Source organism: Silene latifolia, chromosome X (assembly GCF_048544455.1).
Source record: "Silene latifolia isolate original U9 population chromosome X, ASM4854445v1, whole genome shotgun sequence".
NCBI lineage: Eukaryota > Viridiplantae > Streptophyta > Magnoliopsida > Caryophyllales > Caryophyllaceae > Silene > Silene latifolia.
Genome location: NC_133537.1, coordinates 284,360,339 through 284,382,487, shown reverse-complemented (window position 1 = coordinate 284,382,487; position 22,149 = coordinate 284,360,339). Strand labels below are relative to the sequence as shown.

At 39.6% G+C, this 22,149-nt stretch overlaps 1 protein-coding gene across 1 annotated transcript; it reads right to left on the bottom strand.

Annotated features, from left to right (window-relative positions):
* Nucleotides 1-11,352: 11,352 nt before the first annotated feature.
* On the bottom strand, nucleotides 11,353-11,949 carry LOC141620229 (uncharacterized protein At1g08160-like). Its single transcript, XM_074437154.1, has one exon. It carries the CDS (start codon nucleotides 11,947-11,949, stop codon nucleotides 11,353-11,355), a length of 597 nt encoding a protein of 198 aa, XP_074293255.1.
* Between the last annotated feature and the right edge of the window lie 10,200 nt (nucleotides 11,950-22,149).

The window sequence follows — 22,149 nt, the reverse complement described above, 5'->3', positions numbered from 1 at the left end:
ATTTTCAATATGGGTCGATCCAGACTCTATTAAGCGTGTTAGAACACATTGGATTGATGATTCCAAGTCCCCTTGTTATTTAATTGTTTGCTCTTAGTTGACACAATTAGTGAATGAAGCAATCAAATGGACTTTCAACAAATGATTCAAGATGATCAAGCCAATCAAGGAAGTCAAGACAATGATACTTTCCAAAGCCTTAGTTGATATATGTAAGAGTAAGTGTAACATTCTCATTTAAAGTCAAGTAATGGCAAAACCATGCAACGGTATTGCTCATCGTGGTTTCGATACTATCATACGGAGGAGGAATTTTCGACCAAATGTTTTTAAGTGTCAAAACTTTGTAAACTTTAAACCTTAAACATTTGAATTTTCAAAAGCTTGAAAATAATCTGAAATTTTGGAGTCACAAGCCCACTTGTCTAAGCCTCTAGATTTGTGCAAACACCTTTTACTAAAATGGCAAAAAAGACTTGTCAAACTTCTAAAGTAAGAAAAACTTTTTGCCATTTTGGTAAATTGTCACATGTTGAGTGTAGAAGCTTTGAATTTCTGATTTCTTAAGCCCCAAGCCTATAAGTCTAACACTTACCATCACTCAAAGCTATCATTTTAATATTGGATTTAATTTTTCAAAGTGTACTTACCTAAGACTAAATCCACTATAAATAGAGTGTCTTAGTCACATTTATTTCTCAAGACTTCCAAAGCATTTATTGTAAAAACTTTGCAAATCATTTGTGCATTTAAAGCTTTGTTCTTCAAGTGTTTGCAAAACGTTTTTTAAGGTTTTAAGTCTTCAAAATTGTTTTCGAAAAAAGTCAGAAAAACCTCCAAGTATCATTCATCTTTGTGACATGATGAGTTTGTTCCATGATTCTCGTGTTAGATCTTCATTGTAATCTTTATGTTCATTTAAGTGAACTCTTGAGATTCAAGATTCTGTAACACCTTGAGATAGAACCCTTAAACTCTTGAAGCGGAGTAGCTTTAAGTTTGAGTGCAACCGGAGTAGGTTGGCGAGTTATTTTCATTGTAAGGGGTTTAGTAAGTTTGAGTAAATTTCTAAACAAGCAATAAAATAACGGTTGGACGTAGGCCTTAGAGTAGAGGCTGAACCAATTTTTAAAATGTCGTTTGTTTGTTCATTTACTTTTACGTTCTTCCACTTTGCTATTTCTCGCATGTACCTAATCAAGTTCTGTGTCACAGTCACCTATACCGTGACATAGAACTGCTGTACCTTCTTGTGAACTTATATTCAATTAAGTTTCTCAAGTCTTGTACTTCTTTATTCTTAGCTTAAAGTAGTCAATTAACTAAGTTAAGAATAAAATTTTTAAAAAGGTACACCTAATTCACCCCTTCCCCCTCTTAGGTGTTAATCGTTCCTAACTCTTCAATTGGTATCAGAGCCTTGTGCTCTTGATATTGGTTAAATCCAAAGAGTTGATCCTATAGTTATGGACGATTCAAAACACACTAAGTATCCCATTTTCAAGGGAGAAAACTATGCCTGGTGGAAACATCGCATGGAGCACTATGTCAAAAGTGCGGACTGTGAATGTTGGTTAATCATTCAAAAGGGTCCCCTCAAAATCGAAGTGACTAATGCTGATGGCACTAGCTCCTTGAAAAGTGAGGATAAGTATGTTGAGGCCGACTATAAGAAAATCGAGAAAAACTCTAAGGCCATGTCCATTCTTTAATATGGGATCGGTGACCAAGAGATTAATCGTATATCTGGATGTGCCTCGGCCAAAGAGATTTGGGACACCCTAAACCTTGCCTATGAGGGAACGTCACAAGTCAAGAAATACCGTATTGATCTTCTCATGCAACAATATGAGATGTTCAATATGGAATGAGATGAGTCAATTAATAGTTTGTCTTCACGTTTTTCTAGTATTGTCAATGACCTTAAGAGTTTAGGTAGGAGTTTTCAATCCGAGGATTTAGTCCGTAAAATCCTTCGTAGCCTAACTGAAAAGTGGCAACCGAAGGTTACGGCTATTGAGGAAGCTAAGGACCTTTCATTGCTCACCCTTGATGAACTTATGGGCTCACTTATGGCTCATGAGTTAACTCTCATGAAGCGTTCTAGTGAAAGCTCTAAAGGGAAAGGACTCGCTCTTAATGCTCTCTCAAGTGATGAGGAGGATGAAGATGATGAGTTTGCAATGTTCACTAAAAACATTGTTGGCATGATCAATGGTCGAAACTCTCAAAGGTATAGCAACAACTCTAGTAAACGCCGTTTTCCTAAGAGAAGATCTAACTCCACTGTTGGTTGCTTTAAATGTGGTGACAAAGGTCATCAAATCAAAGAATGCCCAAAGTGGAACGATATCAAATCTAAGGAAAAACGTGACTTTGCAAAACGTGATTACAAAAACAAGGTTATGACTGCTATTTGGGGCATGTCTGATTCTGAAGAGGACGATGTCCTTGAGGATGAATTAGACGCCAAACTTAGCATCTCGTCTAGTTCTTCAAAAAATGCTTCCAAATCATCAAAGAAAGAAGACATCAAGTGTCTTATGGCTCACTCCGCGGATTCAGACTCTAATTCAGACCATGAGGTAATTAAGCTCAAGAAAAAGGTTCGATCTTTCTCTAAAGACAAAGTTTGTCTCCTCCTAGATCAATTCATAGATAAATGTTGTGTCCAAACTAATAAGTTGGAAGCTATGCAAATCGAAATTGAGGACATAGCTGAGGAAAATGTAGTCCTTAAAGAAAGTCTAAATGAGAATGATCAACCTAGTTCCATGTTGGGTCTTGAAAAAGAAATCAAAAAACTTCGAAAACAAAACCTGTTTTTAGCCAACAAAGTTGATGAAACCAAAGTAATGATCCCCGTCTTTGTTGCATCCAGTTCTAAAGGAAATGTGTCATCACTAACACAAGAACGTGACCAACTTTTGATTGACTTAGCTACTCGCAACAACGAAAAGGATGATCTTGTTAAGATTGCTGAAATGTTAAATGATGAGTCCAGTCATGTCAAAAGTGCCTTAGAACGTGCTCAAAAATTAAATGATGACCTTCTTGCTCAAATTGAGATGTTAAAAAGAGCTGAACAAACTCATGCCACAGAGGTCTCTACTGTGGCATCTGATTCAAGAAAAGAAATAGATACTCTCTCGAAATTAGTGTCTTCTTTAACTAAGGAACGTGAAACTCTTCTAGCTGACCTCAAATTATGTCAACGGGATAATAAACAATTGGAACAAATTGGAATGTTACTTAGTGATGAAGCAAGACTTGCAAAACAAGCTTTCGACAACTTAGGTAAATTGAATCTTAATCATCTTGCTAAAATCGAAACATTAACTAAAGAGCTAGATGAGGCTAAGATGTTCTACTTAAAATGGGAAGGAAGTCAGAATGTTGTGGAGTTTCTCTTGAAACAATCACAAGAATATGAAAAATTTGCAAAGAATGCTGGACTTGGTTTCAAATGCAACAAAGAGGCACACACTTTGTTGCACTCGAAACCAGGATCCAAGTCAAACTGACTTCCGAAGAAGAAAGTATGCTGGTCTTCCTGAGTACATCATTTGTAACTATTGTGGCAAAACAGGTCATGAGTTTAATGGTTGTGACAAAAGAGTCCGTGACTTAGAAAGAAACACTAAAAATGCTAAACAAGTGTGGATAAAGAAAGAGGAAGTCAAAAGGTCGTTGTCAAGAAGGAGCCCAAACTTGTTTGGGTTCCTAAACTAAATGTTTGATTTCTTATAGGCATTAGTGAGGGGCGAGTAATTGGTACTTAGACAAAGGATGCTCTCGTCATATGACGGGAGATGAAAACCAATTCCTCTCGCTAGAAGCCTACGATGGTGGCATGGTGACTTTTGGCGACAACAAGAAAGGTGAAATCATTGGTATTGGAAAGGTTGGTAAGTCAAAGTCATTATGCGTGGACAAAGTGTTGCTTGTCAAAGGTTTGAAACACAATCTCTTGAGCATTTCACAACTTTGTGATCGAGGTAATATTGTTGAATTTCTTGCTAGTGAATGTAGAATCATCAATGGAAAAACTAGAGAACTCATACTTGAAGGTAAACGTGTTAAAGACGTCTACATGACTAACTTGTATGCATTGTCGGGTCAATCACTATCATGCATGAGTGTTCAAAAGAACAACCCTTGGCTTTGGCACAAACGACTTGGTCATGTAAATGCTAAAACACTTAACACCCTTAAGAAACTTGATCTAGTTGACGGCATTCCTAACATTAAATTTGAATTTAAATCACTTTGCGATGATTGTGTTAAAGGAAAACAAGTTAAGTGCTCTTTTAAATCCAAAAAGGTTGTTAGCACTTCATTACCTCTTGAACTCATTCATATTGATTTATGTGGTCCCGTGAGAGTTGTGAGTAGAGGTGGAAGTCGCTTTATTTGTGTCATTGTAGATGACTTTACAAGATTTGTTTAACTTCTCTTCTTAAGTTCTAAGGATCAAACATTTGATGAGTTCTTAATTTGGGTCAAAAAGGTTCAAAACAAATTTGGATATAAACTTGTCTCATTAAGATCCGACCATGGAACCGAATTTGAGAACTCGTCATTTGAGTCCTATTGTAATGAGTATGGTGTTAGTCATAACTTTTCGGCCGCAAGAACCCCACAACAGAATGGGGTTGTGGAACGAATGAATCGAACTCTTGAAAATATGGCTAGGACCATGCTCATTAGCTCTAAGGTTCCCAAGAATTTTCGGGCCGAAGCCGTAAACACATCTTGTTACATTTACAACCGTGTCATGATTAGAAAAATCATTGAGAAAACTCCCTATGAACTACTACGAGGAAGAAAACCTAATCTTTCACATTTAAAATGCTTTGGTAGTAAATGCTTTGTGCACAATAATGGAAAAGACAACCTTGGCAAGTTTGATGTTCGTAGTGATGAAGGAGTTTTTGTTGGTTATTCCGATCATAGCAAAGCCTATAAAGTTTATAACAAGAGGACTATGAAAATGGAAGAAAGCGTTCATGTAATATTTGACGAATCTAGTCTTTTTGTGTCAAACACACAGGTTGATGATGAGGATGATGAATATGATGATGATTTTGAGATTGGTATGATACGACATGAAATGGATCAAGTGGTAGAAGAAGCCGAGCAACAGTTGGAGCCACTGTTGCATGAGGAGGATGCGCAAAATTCAGGGGGAACTAATCGTCCTCCTACACAAGATGATGCTACCTCATCCAGGGGGAACAAGGGTGGTGAAGAACAACCCAGCCTAATCATAAACGAACCACAATCACCTCCTTCAAACAATCCTCATGCAACAGTCCCCTCTACTGTTGCAGACGAACAAACCGAATCCTCTAACTCACTTATTCCCAAGAAATGGAAACACCAAAGCTCACATCCTTTATCAAACTTAACCAAAGTGATCTAACCTCGGAATAAAAACCAGATCATCGCTTCAAAATTTCTGTGCACACAATGCCTTCATCTCAAAATTGAACCAGACCATGTCACAAAGAGCCTTGATGATGAATGCTTTGGATGATTGCAATGCAAGAGGAATTGGAGCAATTCGAAAGGAACAAGGTATGGCATCTTGTCCCTAGGCCCTCCAAACGTACTGTAATTGGTACACGGTGGGTCTTTCGCAATAAGCTAGATGATGTTGGAGAAATCGTAAGGAATAAAGCTAGACTAGTGGTGCAAGGTTTTAACCAACAAGAAGGAATTGATTACGATGAAACCTTTGCACCGGTAGCTAGGCTTGAAGCCATACGAATGCTTGTAGCTTTTGCATCTTTTCAAGGTATAAAGCTTTTTCAAATGGATGTCAAAACCGCATTTTTAAATGGATACCTTGATGAAGAAGTGTTCGGTGAACAACCTCCGGGCTTTATAAACAACGAGTTTCCCAACCACGTTTTTAAACTAGATAAAGCACTTTATGGTTTAAAACAGACTCCTAGGGCTTGGTATGATAGGCTTTCAAAGTTTCTATTGGAAAATGGTTTCATACGTGGGTCCGTGGACAAAACGTTGTTTATCAAGTCACAAGGAGATGAACTGTTGCTTGTCCAAGTATATGTCGATGACATTATTTTTGGTGCAACTAACAATGTTCTTTACAAGTACTTTTCTGATTTGATGACTTCGGAATTTGAAATGAGTATGATGGGAGAACTTGGATTCTTTCTTGGTCTTCAAATCAAACAATGTGAGAATGGAACGATGATTCACCAACAAAAGTACTTAAAAGAAATGCTAAGTAAGTTTGGGTTGACTAATTCTAATCCTATGCCTACACCAATGGTGTCTAAAGTCAAGCTTGACAAAGACGAAAACGGTAAGAGCATTAGTGAAAAGGTATATCGAGGTATGATCGGTTCCTTACTTTACCTAACCACTAGTCGACCCGACATACAATTTAGTGTGTGTGCTTGTGCCCGTTTCCAATCAAATCCTAAAGAATCTCATTTCAAAGTCGTCAAACGGATTTTTAGGTATTTGATTGGAACACAAGGGCTATATCTTTGGTACCCAACTCACTACGAACTTGATCTTGTAGGTTTTTCGGATGCGGACTATGCCGGTGATACATTAGATAGGAAAAGCACCTCGGGCATTGCTACTTTCCTAGGACCGTGTCTCATTTCATGGGCTTCGAAGAAACAAAACACCGTTGCATTGTCCACGGCCGAAAGCGAATATGTGAGTGCCGCTCTATGTTGTGCACAAATTCTTTGGGTACGTCAACAATTGCATGATTATGGCCTTACTTTCGAGACTACCCCTATTTTTTGCGACAACACTAGTGCAATTAATATATCAAAGAATCCTATACAACACTCACGAACTAAACACGTCGACATACGACATCATTTTCTACGTGATCAAGTTGAGAAAGGTCATATTTGTCTAAGCTTTTGTAAAACGGAAAATCAAATTGCGGACATTCTTACAAAACCGTTAGAAAGAGAACAATTCGAAAGACTTCGGTCGGAAATTGGTTTATTAGGTGCCATACCGCTAAATTAAATTACGTTTTCCAATGATTGATTAGAGGGAGGATTTACATGTAATTAAATGTTAATTAATATGGTAGAATGCATGCAAATGTCGAACAAATGTAACTGACAACCGTATGAGTGCACTTGAGTTATTTTTGCATTGAGCTTCCCAAATTACTTTATGTCCCATCATACTTAAAAGCCTACACCCTAGCCTCACACTATCAACACTCAACCGTCCTTCACCTAGATTAATTACACCAATCCCTCATTTATATCCATGTTTCCACTAACACTTCCTATTACCCACTAAATAAACAACCAACTCTCACCTTTTTCGGATTCCCAAAACCGCCATTAACCTCCCTCTTTCCACTCTCTTAAAATGCCTCCAAGATTTTCAAAAGAAGTTCTTCAACTCAGAAACACCTTCAATCCGAAATACATTGCCAAGAAAAAGATGGCTCCCAAAACCGCTGCAAAATCAAATGAAATCATATCTGCCACTGACAAACCAACTGTTGCACGAAAGAAGACAACCGCCAAAAGGGGCGGTGGTCGTGGCAGAGGTGGAAGAAGTAGGAATCCTCCTATTTCTCTCCAACTAGATGCTGAAGTGGATATTGACACTGATGAAGAGGACTCCGGTTCTAAGGCAACCAAAAATGATGAAGAAATTCGAAAATCAAATGAGGTTGCCGAAACAAATGAAAAGGAAGATCAATCAAGTGAGATTAAAGAGGGGGAACTTGGTAGTGAGAAATCAAAAGAGGGAAATGAAAGTAAAGAAAAATCAAAAAGTGAGGAAAAATCAGAGGGAGATAAAGAGCAATCAAAAGAAAGTGAAGAGCAATCAGAAGGAGAAAAAGAAAAATTAGATGAGAAAAATGAAAGGGATTCAAACGGAAAGGAAAGGAAGGAGGATAGTGATGTTGCAGTTGAAAAGAATGATGATGATGTGCTCTTAAAGGATTTGGTGAGTGACACTTTAGAGAAGGATAAGAGGAGTAAGATTGATGCAATGGAGGCCTCCACTGTTTAAAGGGAAATCGGTTCCAATGCTGAAAAAATCGACTATGAAGTTGTTGATGTTGAGGATCGTGATTATGCCACAATGGTGTTTGACGATGGGCTTGACCCATTATTTTCAAAACCCGCATCACGAACCCGGTCCAAGAGAAAGATGCTTGAAATATTTGGTGATGATGATGAGGATGTGACCCCGGAGGCATCCCCTCCAAAACCCAAGGTTACTCAAAGAAAAAGGGGATCCGGATCAAAATCCAAAGCACCCAAAAGGGCTCGTTATCAGCGGGATTTACCGAGCATAGATGAGAATGAGATCATTGAGGAGAAGGTGCCTCTCAACACATGCATGGACCTTGTTATTGCTCCTTATGCCGAATCATTCAAGAATGATATCCTCAACCATCTCTATTCTCTCGATCTCCCGGAGGAGATCTTCAAGATATGCCACGGTATGCTGATTTGTTGTTTTCATAGTGGAAGACGCTATAAGAAATCCTGGTATGACACATCTCTTGCTTTCAAATACTTCAAAGAGGCTATGTATGCACAGGGTTGGGTGAATCTGTTGGACAAATATAGTCCCATGTACTTGTCCGAAATCATCCAATTCTATGCAACAGTCAAGGTAGATGTTGAATCTGGAACTCTCTCAGCCTTTATAAATCAGAAACCCTTTGTCCTAACCATCGACCAACTTGCTGCTCACTTGGATATTTGTGATGTCGGGCTTACCTCCTTCCCCAAACGTGATTGGGGTGAAGTTGATGAGGTTACCTCTACCCAGGTCATGAAGGTTCTTCGACCTCATGATGATGATGGCCCTACCAACATATATGCCTTTGAATTAACCGCACCCATCCGGTTCATCTTCAACCTAGTTTTTCGTAACCTTGTCCCTTCCAACAATAGCCGTGGGAGATGTTCTCTCCTTGACATGCTCCTGATTCATCACATTGTCAAGCACAAACCCATTAACCTTCCCCGTCTTATGTTTCACCGAATTCTTGAGATGTCCACTGAGTTCGAAAGCGGCAACTTTGACAAAAATGCCGTGGTCCCTTATGGTATGTGGCTCTCGATCATCTTTATGAGGGAGGGATTAGTGTTGAAAGGAAGCCCTGCAATTGAAAAATTGAGTGATGAAATGACACCGGGCCTTCTTTCTCGGATGAGCTTGGAGATTAAGAATGGAAAATTGGAAAGGAAGAATCAGTCAGGTTCTACAGTAGGTTCTACCGTTGAAATGGGTGTGGTGCTAGCAAAGTTGGATGAGCTCCTTGGGATTGTGAATCGGCTGGTCAAAGAACAGGGTAAGTTGAGGGATGAAGTTGGTGATCTTCGCACTATGAATGAAGATCTCCTTGAACGTCTTCAGAATGCCTCCTAAACTCATGCCTCTTTAATCCGTCTCTCCTCTTGAACTTTGGCTCTTTGCTGTTTTTTTAAAAGACACTCTCTTGCACCTTCGGTTGTTTGTTTTTACCTTGCTTGAACTATTTGCGTGTGTTTTAATCGTGTTGCTTGCCTTTTGGACATGTTTTATCCTCCTTTGACGATGTCAAGAGGGGGAAGTAGTTTAATTATGCCATGTGTGATCTTCTAACTCTTAGGCTAACGTCCACCTTAATTATGTCTTAGCTTCCATGATTAGACGTTTTACTTTGGCCAAGCATGTTGCACCTTTCGACTACCTTGATCATGTTTATTAATTATGTTTATGTTGAAATTGCCCAAAGACCGACTAACCATGGGCTAAGGGGGAATATCACACATGTTTGGACTTGTCATCATCAAAGGGGGAATTTGTTAGAACACATTGGATTGATGATGCCAAGTCCCCTTGTTATTTAATTGTTTGCTCTTAGTTGACACAATTAGTGAATGAAGCAATCAAATGGACTTTCAACAAATGATTCAAGATGATCAAGCCAATCAAGGAAGTCAAGACAATGATACTTTCCAAAGCCTTAGTTGATATATGTAAGAGTAAGTGTAACATTCTCATTTAAAGTCAAGTAATGGCAAAACCATGCAACGATGCACGTTGTCCGTGGTTTCGATACTATCATACGGAGGAGGAATTTTCGACCAAATGTTTTTAAGTGTCAAAACTTTGTAAACTTTAAACCTTAAACATTTGAATTTTCAAAAGCTTGAAAATAATCTGAAATTTTGGAGTCACAAGCCCACTTGTCTAAGCCTCTAGATTTGTGCAAACACCTTTTACTAAAATGGCAAAAAAGACTTGTCAAGCTTCTAAAGTAAGAAAAGCTTTTTGCCATTTTGGTAAATTGTCACATGTTGAGTGTAGAAGCTTTGAATTTCTGATTTCTTAAGCCCCAAGCCTATAAGTCTAACACTTACCATCACTCAAAGCTATCATTTTAATATTGGATTTAATTTTTCAAAGTGTACTTACCTAAGACTAAATCCACTATAAATGGAGTGTCTTAGTCACATTTATTTCTCAAGACTTCCAAAGCATTTATTGTAAAAACTTTGCAAATCATTTGTGCATTTAAAGCTTTGTTCTTCAAGTGTTTGCAAAACGTATTTCTGGTTTTAAGTCTTCAAAATTGTTTTCGAAAAAAGCTGTAAAACCTCCAAGTATCGATTCATTTTGTCTTTGTGACATGATGAGTTTGTTCCATGATTCTCCTGTTAGATCTTCATTGTAATCTCCATGTTCATTTAAGTGAACTCTTGAGATTCAAGATTCTGTAACACCTTGAGATAGAACCCATAAACTCTTGAAGCGGAGTAGCTTTAAGTTTGAGTGCAACCGGAGTAGGTTGGCGAGTTATTTTCATTGTAAGGGGTTTAGTAAGTTTGATTAAATTTCTAAACAAGCAATAAAATAACGGTTGGACGTAGGCCTCAGAATAGAGGCTGAACCAATTTTTAAAATGTCGTTTGTTTGTTCATTTACTTTTACGTTCTTCCACTTTGCTATTTCTCGCATGTACCTAATCAAGTTCTGTGTCACAGTCACCTATACCGTGACATAGAACTGATGTACCTTCTTGTGAACTTATATTCAATTAAGTTTCTCAAGTCTTGTACTTCTTTATTCTTAGCTTAAAGTAGTCAATTAACTAAGTTAAGAATAAAATTTTTAAAAAGGTACACTTAATTCACCCCCTCCCCCTCTTAGGTGTTAATCGTTCCTAACTCTTCAAAGCGGAACCAATGTAATTAAATTAAGCTAAAATTTGATATTAACTTAAAATAATTTATTTCTTTTATTTTCGGCACTTTAATAAAATTTACGTGCCTACAAACATAATTACATCGAAGATACCGCACTAATTACAATCGATCACTAATCATCGTCACTATAAACATACACATTACAATCCATGCTTTGAAATTTGTGGCTAGTATTAACAGCATCAGCAGGAGAAGAAGCAACTAAGGAATTAGAAATAGTAATATTAAGAAAAACAGGACTACAAGTAACCTCAAGATTATCCCCATTCAAATCAGATGTCATAAAAACACCAAAAGAAATATATCCCATGCCACTCTCCAACTCTAAATTGAACCTCGGTCCCTTGTCTAACGACAAGTCAAGTGCAACCGGCTCGGGCCTCAACATGGTCACGGCATGTTTGCGCTGAGCAAAGTCGTCCAAGGCATCTTTGGCTAATATTTGCTTGTCCTTATAGATTGAAACTCGGACTTTTGAATACTTTAACTTCATCTTACGGCTTGGATTGTTAGCCTTGAGCACGATGTTGAAAAAGGAAGTGAGGTGACCATCGGATGTTAGATTGAAACCGTTGACCGAGGCGTGTTCGAGGGTGAACGTCGGATCTTTAGGGTCTTGGGCGTAGTAGACTATAAGGGGTATGCCAACTATTGCAAATAAAATTATAAGATATGCAAATGTACATACAATGCAACTTAGTGTAGACATATTTAGAGGGTATACTTAGTGCTAAAATTTTGTTTGTTTTTGGAGTAATTGGGATAAAAATGGGATTTTGTTAATTAGGAATAGTTCATGTTTATGCTTTATATATATTTTGGATTTGTTGTTTAATCAAAGGATTGAGATTAGAGAAGAATTTGGTGAAGTTGATATTTGACTTTGTGTAGGTTCGAGGAAATGGTATTACAATTTGTTGGTAAGTCAATATGAAGTTGTATGATTGCTAATTCATGGAAGATGAAATTGAGAATAAAAAATAAAGTTCGATGATATATGGAGGACTTTAAGGAATTAATTTAGTAATTATTTATCAAGTGAGACCTGGATTCCTCGCTAACACAAATTTTTAATTTAGACGGACCATTTTCAATTTTCAATAAGATGGAATTTTGTAAACGTTTTATGCATAGATGTACGGCCATGTTTGGTAATTAGCAGATTGATATTAGCAGAAGCAGATTGGTCAAGCAGATTATAAATGACAGATTGAATTAACAGGTTTGACTAGTATATTTCAATTAGCATATTTAGTAGAAGTGTTTGGTAATTAGCAGATTTTGGTTAATAAAATATTGTATCTATGTGTAGATTGTTGACGGATTCATATTTCACAATCTACTAATGTGAATATGCTGGGTAGAGCAGCATATTGGAAAACAGTAGATTGAGCTTCAATCTACTCTTTGAATATGTCATTTACCAAACACTCAAAATAGTAGATTAGTGAGTCAAACATGCTAAAAGCCTTGAATATGCTGAAAATTTTTCAATCCGCCGTTTACCAAACACCCCCGTAAACACAATGATCCAAATAATTTTATAACTTATGATAACTTGTTTTCTAAAAATAATAATATTTGACTATAAAATTATCTCAAATCCCATATTTTTAGAAAATACCAAAATATCCCGTTTAAAACAACACCAACTGGTTCGCTAAATATTTGTTGAATTGGTCAAGAGATGAATTGTCGCCTCTTACGAAGAGTTGACTTGCGATCGTATGTAAAACGAGCTTGAGGTTAATTTAATGCAAAATGGAAATTCTACGTGAAAAATAAATTGACAAAAAAACCCTATCCCTGAAAAAAAACCCTCTTCTCCCTGAAAAAAACCTTAGCCTTTATCAATTAAATTTGGGACTTCTATCGACTATTGATCGATGATAAGCCCCCAAATAGCTTTATTTATCAATTTTTTGTATGAAACTTTATGAATTAATCAATAAAAGTCTCCCTTTTGGTGAGATCCGTTTGTGTGTCTCTATTTTCGGAGTTTTTTCAGTCCTTGTTTTTCTAGGTTTTAGTTTTATTGGAAATATAGATAAGAGCGCTTTGGTCGTTCCTAATATGGTGAAGATGAGGAAGATCAATTTCGTAATAGATCGTTATATGATATTACATATGTTATCAATTTGTTAGTTGCACTCAATTTGGTCAGATTAAATCGTCTCTTGTCAAGGCTCAAGATTCTATGATCCTCTTGTGAAAAACTGTTTGCGGCGATATGATAGAGGACGTGCTTGAACAAGATTTTATTTTATTTGGTTCCAGTTGGGTTGTATTCATTCAAATTTCATGTTTTAGATGTCGTATGACTATCTACTTGAAAATGAAATAGAGGGAGGCGCTAGGAGACAGGACGTGCTAACATTTGACATTTATAGATGCAAAAATTTAGAAAAGGGCTCAATTTTGTTTATTATATTAATTTTCATCTTAAAAAGTATTATTATATGTTTAAAGCAATTTTTTTTGGAAAACTAGTCCCTTACAGATTTTTTCTTTGATAAATATTGTTTTTTTTTAACTTTGAAATTTTCCGAAAGATAATTAACATTTTAAGTAAATGTACGTAGCAATTATCTAATGAACTAGTTCTAGTGTCCCAATAGGGAAATTTTACCGTATTTTTTGACATAGAGATGTAACTTTTTTTTCATGAATTTTTTTTCATGTGTGTAAATATTTTAATTTTACAGCTAATCTTTTTAATTCTCAAACATATTCACGATCAAAGTTCTGAAACTTTGGCTTCCAAAAAAGCAAATGGAAAAAAAATAGAAAAATGAATGGAGTATAGAATATAATTGTGTTGACTTGTTTAATTCATATATTTATCATTTATAGTAAATTTTTATGTCAATCTGAAACTTTTGATTAATATACAATTTATCAATTGTTGATTTATGACGATTGTTACGTGTACAACTAGTTTTCATTTTCTTCATTCTATTGTTATTTTAGTTAATTGAATAGTATTTATTGAATAACATCATAAAACCATCAATGGTTAATATTGAATGAGATTCGTTTGTACATGTTAAGAGCGATTCACAGTATACTAAAGAGATACGTAGGAGAAAATTACATAGAACAAAAATAAGAAAATTACATAGAACAAAAATAATATAGTAGCTTAAGTGCTTAACACAAAATAAAAATAAACTAAAAGTAATTATTTTACAAAAAACATTACTTTACATTACAGATAAATACTTTATGTTATTGTCGTAATTGTTTACTTTACTACTTATAATCCTCTTTATTGCCTGTGGTTGAAAGTGTGTTATTTAATCTACATAGTATAAAAGCCAAGTTTTTTCTTGGCTTCATATTGGCTGCGGAGTTTCAAGAGTATACTCTACCTATACGTCCCCCCATGTTTTGTATGCCATTAATTACCTTCTCTCCTAAACTCAATTCTCATTCAAATTAATCTAAATTAAATGTCTATTCTTAAATTCTTAAAATTACCGAACACTATGATTTTATTTTAGGATTTCATAGATCAGATTTAATTCATTGATCAACTTGCTAAGATATTAGAATAAATCATGAACATAAAAAAAATTAACAAATTACAAATAAAATATTAACCAAAGTATAAACTACCGTATGTTTATAATCTGCAGTTTATAAAAATATCAATTTCATGAGAGTAATAATTTACTTTTGTTAATAATACTCCATGTAATTAAAAAAAATTCTAAACAAAAATAACAGAAAAATATGAATTAAATTTTAAAAAAATATAAAACGAGTAATTCTTATTTTAAAACAGAGGAAAATATCACGAATTTTTTTTTTTTAAAAAAATTATTATTGATATAGAAATAAACCGCAAAAAATACTCAATTCTTTAGAGAAAAAGAAGTGTCAGAGAACAATAAACATAATAAGGGTGAAAAAAATACTTACAAAAACATAAATAATTAAAGACAACAATATAAACACAAAAATTAAAAATTAAAAAACATGAAAAACATATCATAAAAACTGGAGATTAGTAAAAAAAAATAATTTACCCAATAATTTTAAAGTAAAAAATACCGTAAAAAATATATTGCATGCAATTTGAAAAAAAAAAACATGGATTAAATTAACAAAAAATCAATAGTAAAAAATACTAGAAGCTCGATATTCGTTATCATAAATAATTACTTTTGATAATAGATTGCAAATGTCGCCATACGAGGTGTGAATTAGATTTTTGAAGGCAGATTTGAAGTGAAAGCTTCGATTTAAGATCGAAAACTTTGATATGGTGACTGGTAGGGAAGAGTGAAATGTAGGGAAAAGAGGCGATGTGATATTAAGAGTGAGTAGGTAGGGTAAGAGAGATAGAGGCACTTCAGTTTGTTTTTTTTGGTTTTTTAGGGAAGAGAGAGTGACGGTGAGATAAGTGTTTAGGTGAAGTGGGTTTTTGAATTAGGGTATTTGCTACTCCATGTTTTCAATAAGAGTATGAGTCAAAGCATGTTATAGGATTTGTTTAGGAAGATTAGTGGGTTGGGCATAATTTTTGATGTTTTGGTACTGTTTTTTATGGAGTATAATACGTGGGCCGGGTACAATAGTTTATTCAGTAACTCTTGCTTAAGCCACTATCCGTCTTAAGTTTAAAACGGGTCAAGTACTATTACATAGTGTAATAAATACAAATTTTTTGCCATTTTTTAGGCAACAAGTGGGTGATTTAGGCCCTATTCTTTTGGACTGAAATTGTCTGAATCGAATCGAATCGAATCGAATGGAGTCAATCAATCAATCAATCAATGGAATCGAATCAATCAATCAATCCAATCTCAATCGAATGGAATCAATCAATCAATCAATCAATCGATTCAATCAATCAATCGAATCAAAATAATAATAAAAAGATTATATTAATAATAAAAATAATAATAATAATACTAAATATTATAATAAAAATAATACCAATAATAATAATAATAATAATAATAATAATAATAAATATTATTATAATATTATTCATTAATAATAATAATTATAATAATAATATATTAATCTAATCTAATAATAATAATTTAATAAGATATATAAAAACTAAAATAGTAATATAATAATAAATATAGTAATAATAATAATATATTAGTAATATAAATGATAACATTATTAATAATAACATAATATATTAATAATTATAACTAAAAGTAAATAATAATATAATAATAATAGGTCTAATATAATAACTTATTAATATAATTGATGGGGCATATTCTGCACCCGCTGACCAGTCAACATATTGAGCAAGGTCAAAGATATCCACAGCAAGTCAACGGCTTAGACACCCTAGCAAGCGAGGCAGGCCTCGGCTTACTCGAGACGAGTCCCGGCCGGGGCAACCAGCCAGCCGGGGCACACATCCGCGAACTCATATCCAAGACCCCTCGGCGGTGAGTCAACAGGGCCCGCCGGCCTATCATAGGCCTCTCGGCCGAGGGTTAGATCAGTCTTTCCACCTGCTAGCCACTTGGCCACTTGGCCACTACGTGACAAAAGGTGAAAGTCTATAAATACTCCTCAACTATCATTGAGGAAAGGATCCACAATTTAACCTAAAGAATCACTATTCATCCGGTAATATCTTCCTTATCTCTCTACAATACGTACTTTGCCAAGTAACAACCACTTACCTCTCTAAGTTACTGACTTGAGCGTCGGAGTGAGTTCGCTCGGTCCAAAGCCGAGCCCTCAGTTTGTTCATCGTTTCAGGAGACCGCAAGGAGGATTCAACTAAAGACGTCATTCTACAAGCACGGGTGGTAACATATAACTGCTCTGGAATTACACCCGGAACAATTGGCGCCGTCTGTGGGAAAAGATACTAGAAGCTAGTCACATTCATTCCCAAACAAACAAAACAAAAAAAAACAAAACAAAAACCCACCCAAAAAGCTAAGAAGATGTCGAAACAACCAGAGAAGGTGTTGGTGGAAAACAAATTCTACCAAGACGACACATTCCACAACTCGAAATCGGGCGGTCCCCACCTGGCCGTATCACTGATACGACGAACGGGACGCCAAAGGAACAAGATATGCCGCGCCCGCCGACCAAGTCACCGTCCCCGGGACATGTGGTTGATGCAAAGAAAGTTGAAGCTACTCCTGGACATAATTGCTAGTACGCCGGCTCACACTTTGTCACACCGACAAGAGCGGCGGAACTCCGTCCGGAGACCGGGGGCCTGCAGAATGTGACTCCAAGAGACTTGAATGGAGCACCGGAAAAGGCCGCCTGTCAAGACGCCGGGAGCCTGAGCGCTAGTGGTAGACCTTAGTCCTTCCCGCACTCACGGGAGGATGGCGTCGCCGCAGCGCCGACGAGGCACCCCCCAGAGGAGTGAAAGAAGTCCGACTCACCAGAGTCGGAGAAGAAGCCCGACTCACCAGAGTCGGAGAAGAAGCCCTTCCCGCCACGGGGAGAGGAGTCGGACTAGGGATGCGAGGAGCCGATCGCCGCGTGGCATTCGACACGTGATCGACAGGCCCCTCGCGCCTCGTCCTAGATACCCCGGTGCCGACTAAGTCAAGTTGCCACATATAGCATACAAAGGAGAAGGCGACCCAACTGACCACGTCGAGGCTTACGAGTCTCACATGTCAGTATGGGAGCAACCCGATGAAGTTTGGTGCCGAATCTTCCCAACGACACTGCATGGGATGGCACAAAGTTGGTACAAGGGGCTACCCGACGGGTCGGTATCTTTATTACGCCGACCGAAGGACACGTTCCTAGCCCAAAGATTCCCGCAACAAGAGGAGGGCCGTGGAGACCTCGGACCTCCCGACTATCGAACAGGAAGGAGGCGAATCTCTCCGGAGTTATGTGAAGAGGTTCGACGCCAAGGTTCAACAGATTCGTGAGTCGTGGTGAACAGTGAAGCTGGCGACCTTTCACGGCGATGAAAGGCCTCCCGAGAGGAGACCTAAAGAATGAGCTCATCAAGTGCGGCGGCCAAAGATTAGACTCCGCCAGGAAAATGGCCGATCAAGCCATTAAGGTGGAGGACTACCACAAAACCTGGGCAGGCCCCAGCGAGGCCGAGCACTCAGAAAGAAAAAGCCGCAGGGAGGACAACCCGGATGAAAGACGCCGTGACGATAATAGGTCACGGTCTGACAGGTCCACCAGGAAGCAGAACTCGGCGGACGCCGGGGGGAGTTCGGGAACGAACCGCCAGAGGCGGTACAATGATCACACCCCCCTGGCCGTGTCTGCCGCCGAGGTTTTCGCCCTGAACAAGAGCGAGGGTCAGAAGTGGGAGAGGCCTCCCAGGCCGAGGAGTGACGGTGACACGAACCAGTACTGTGAGTACCACGGCCACACCGGTCACCTTACGGACAACTGCCGGCATCTGAAAAATGCCATTGAAGAACTGATCCGAAAGGGGAGCCTCGGCAAGTATGTCGCCAAAGGCCAAAAGACTGATGCCGGCGGTTCAGATAAGAAGTCCGTCTTCGAACGGATAGGAGTAATCCATGTTGTCATCGGGGGCAACGAGAACGGTGGGTCCGCTCATGGGCACAAACGACACCGAACGAGCAGATCGGGCCATCAACTTTGTGCCCAACACAAATACTCCCGCTTCCAAAGATCCCCGATATAACTATTAGGAAGAGGGACTACGAAGGAGTCATCGCCCCTCACAGCGACCCACTCGTAGTCCACTTGGACATAGCCCACCACCTGGTGAAGAGGTGCCTGGTCGACACAGGCGCCTACACAAACATTATGTACAGCGAATGCTTTCTCAACCTCGGTCTGAAGGTTGAAGACTTAAGCCCCCGCACCAACCCGTTGTACGGCTTTTTTCCGGGCCGGCCGGTACCCCTAGGGTCAATCAGGCTGCCGGTGAGGTTCGGCGAGGGAAGTGCGGCCAAGAACGTTATGTCTGAGTTCGTGGTCATTGACGGCTCGTCCGCCTACAACGTTCTCATAGGCCGAGTCACCCTGAGCGAGGCCGATGCAGTAATGTCCATCCGGGCTCTGACATTGATGTACGTCTCGGACCGGGGGGAAGCGCATAAGCTCGTTTCAAAGAACGAAAAGGACGAAGTGGTCAATGTCCAAGTGTCCGCCAAAGGGTGCAACATGCAATCCTTCAAAGTGGCGAAGAAGTCAGAAAGGGGGAAGAGCCCATCCTTGCAACAAGAGGGCGAGCACATGAGTGCCACCGTCGGCATGGTCGAAGGAGCGGAGACCGAAGAGGTAGAGATTGACCCAGGCCGCACCGTAACTATCGGTGTTAACCTGGAGCCAAAATTCAGAGCCGCACTCCTAGATCTGCTGAGAAAGAACAAAGACGTCTTCGCCTACTCGGCGGAGATGCCGGCGTGAGCCGGGAGGTAATTGTTCACAAGCTGAACGTACTCCCCACCGCTCGCCCTGTCAAGCAAAGGATGAGGAATTCCTCACCGAGAAGGATGAGGCCATCAAAGCCGAGGTAGATAAATTCTTTGGCGGCGGTTTCATCATGCCTTGCACCTATCCTGAGTGGTTAGCTAATGTTGTAATGGTGAGGAAATCATCGGGGGCATGGAGGATGTGCGTGGATTTTACCAATCTTAATAAAGCATGCCCCAAAGATTGCTATCCCCTGCCTCGAATAGATAGTTTAATCGACGCGACGGCAGCTACACTATGCTTGAGCTGCTGGACGCCTTCTCGGGTACCATCGGTGTTCATGGCGAGAAGACATGCCCAAATGCGCATTCATCACTGCTAACGACACATACATGTACAAAATGATGCCGTTTGGTTTAAAGAATGCCGGTGCAACTTACACAAGACTGGTGGACAAAGTGTTCCAAAATCAAAAAGGGCGAAACATTGAGGCTTACGTCGACGATGCTATTGTAAAAAGCAAGTCCGACAAAAGCACTTAGCCGATTTGCACGAGACATTTTGTTCACTAAGGAAGTACAAGATGAAGCTCAACCCAATGAAATGCAACTTCGGTGTCCGAGCGGGTAAGTTCCTCGGCGTACTTGTCGGCGCCCGGGGGAATTGACGCCAATCCGGACAAAGTCCAGGCGATCCCGGACTGCCGGAGCCGAGGAATCGAAAGGAGGTCATGATGTTGACCGGGAGGATGGCGGCTCTAGCCCGTTTCATCTCTCGGTCGGTAGGACAAGAGCACCCCATTCTTCAAGGTGTTGAAGGGAAATAAAGACTTGGTGGGGAGGAGCGAGCGCGGACTTTCAAACAATCAAAGCTCATCTTCGGACTCTCTCAACCCCGTCCCAGCCGATCTTTGGGGAAACACTATATCTGTACATAGCGCTTACCTCGGCCATGGTCGGTCGTGATCGTCGAGAGAAGAGGACAAGCAACAAGACCAATCTACTTTGTCACCACACATTGTTGCCCGCCGAGAGAAATTACCCGCTGATTGAAAAAGCAGCCTTTGCTGTCGTCGTCGCTGCAAGGAAACTGAAACCCTACTTCGACGCACATCCCGTGACGGTCCTAACCGACCAGCCGTTGGAGAAAGCATTGGAAAAATTTGAGCAATCCGGCAGGCTCATCAAATGGGCAGTAGAGCTATCCGGCTTCGGCATTCAGTACAAGCCGAGGCCCTTGATAAAAGGACAGACGCGCATTTCCCGGCCGAATGTACATACCAAGAAGAGCAAAACCCCGGAGTATGGGAGGTATACACCGACGGGTCCTCCACGACGAATGGCTCGGGAGCCGGCATACTTATCATCAGCCCAAACGGGGACGAGTTCGAGTACGCCTTGAAATTTATCTTCTCGGCCTCAAACAACGAATCCGAATACGAGGCGGTGATAACCGGAGTCGAGCTAGCTAGGGCCGCAGGGGCGGAGCACATCATTTTGAAAACAGACTCACTTTTGGTGGCTAATCAAATCAGAGGAGAGTACGAGACTCGAGACGACGGAATGGTAAGATACCCGGAAAGGGTAAAAGCGACACCTCAAAGTTAAAATCTTTTCGATCAATGCATTCCCAGGTCCGAGAACAACCGAGCCGACGCTCTCTCAAAACTCGCCACTCAACCATCAAGAATGTCACCAACCGTCTTTGGTGGACATCGAATGCCAAGAGCATTGCGAGGCCGTCGGCATGGTGGGTAACATAGAGACCGAGACAACGTGGATGACTCCGATAATGAAATACAAATTGACAAGTGAACTACCGGAGAACCGCATCTCTCGCAGAAAATAAAGAGGATCGCAAAGAAGGTACTTGGTGTTTGAAGGGGAATTGTACAGGAGGTCCGTGATGAGGCCACTCTTAAAATGCGTCGGTCCCGGCCGACGCGGAGCTAATACTGACAGAGATCCACGAAGGCATCTGCGGCCATCACATGGGGGCAAGAACACTAGCCCACAAAGCTCTCCGAGCCGGCTACTTCTGGCCCACCATGCTTGCGGATTCCAGAGCCAAGACCAAAAAATGCAACAACTGTCAAATGCATGCTCCGGTGATACATGCGCCTTCCCGAGACCTGCAACCGGTACTTAATCCCCTTCCTTTCGCATGAGTGGGGATGGATCTACTAGGGCCATTTCCAACGGCATCCGGTGGAAGAAAGTTCTTGATTGTCGCCGTTGACTACTTCACCAAATGGGTTGAAGCTGTAGCAGTACCTGCAAAGACGACGGCAGCCGTAAGAAAGGTAATCTGGGAAAATGTCGTAACTCGTTTTGGGCTACCCCAAGTCATGGTATTCGACCACGGCCGAGAGTTTTGGAGTGACACAATAATGAGCTGGCTGGAAGAACTCGGTATCAAATTTGCATACTCCTCCGTCTGTCACCCACGAGCAACGGACAAAGTGGGCGGAGGCGACGATAAAACAATCCTTAATGGTTTGAAGAAGACAGTTTAGGATCTAAAGGGAAGATGG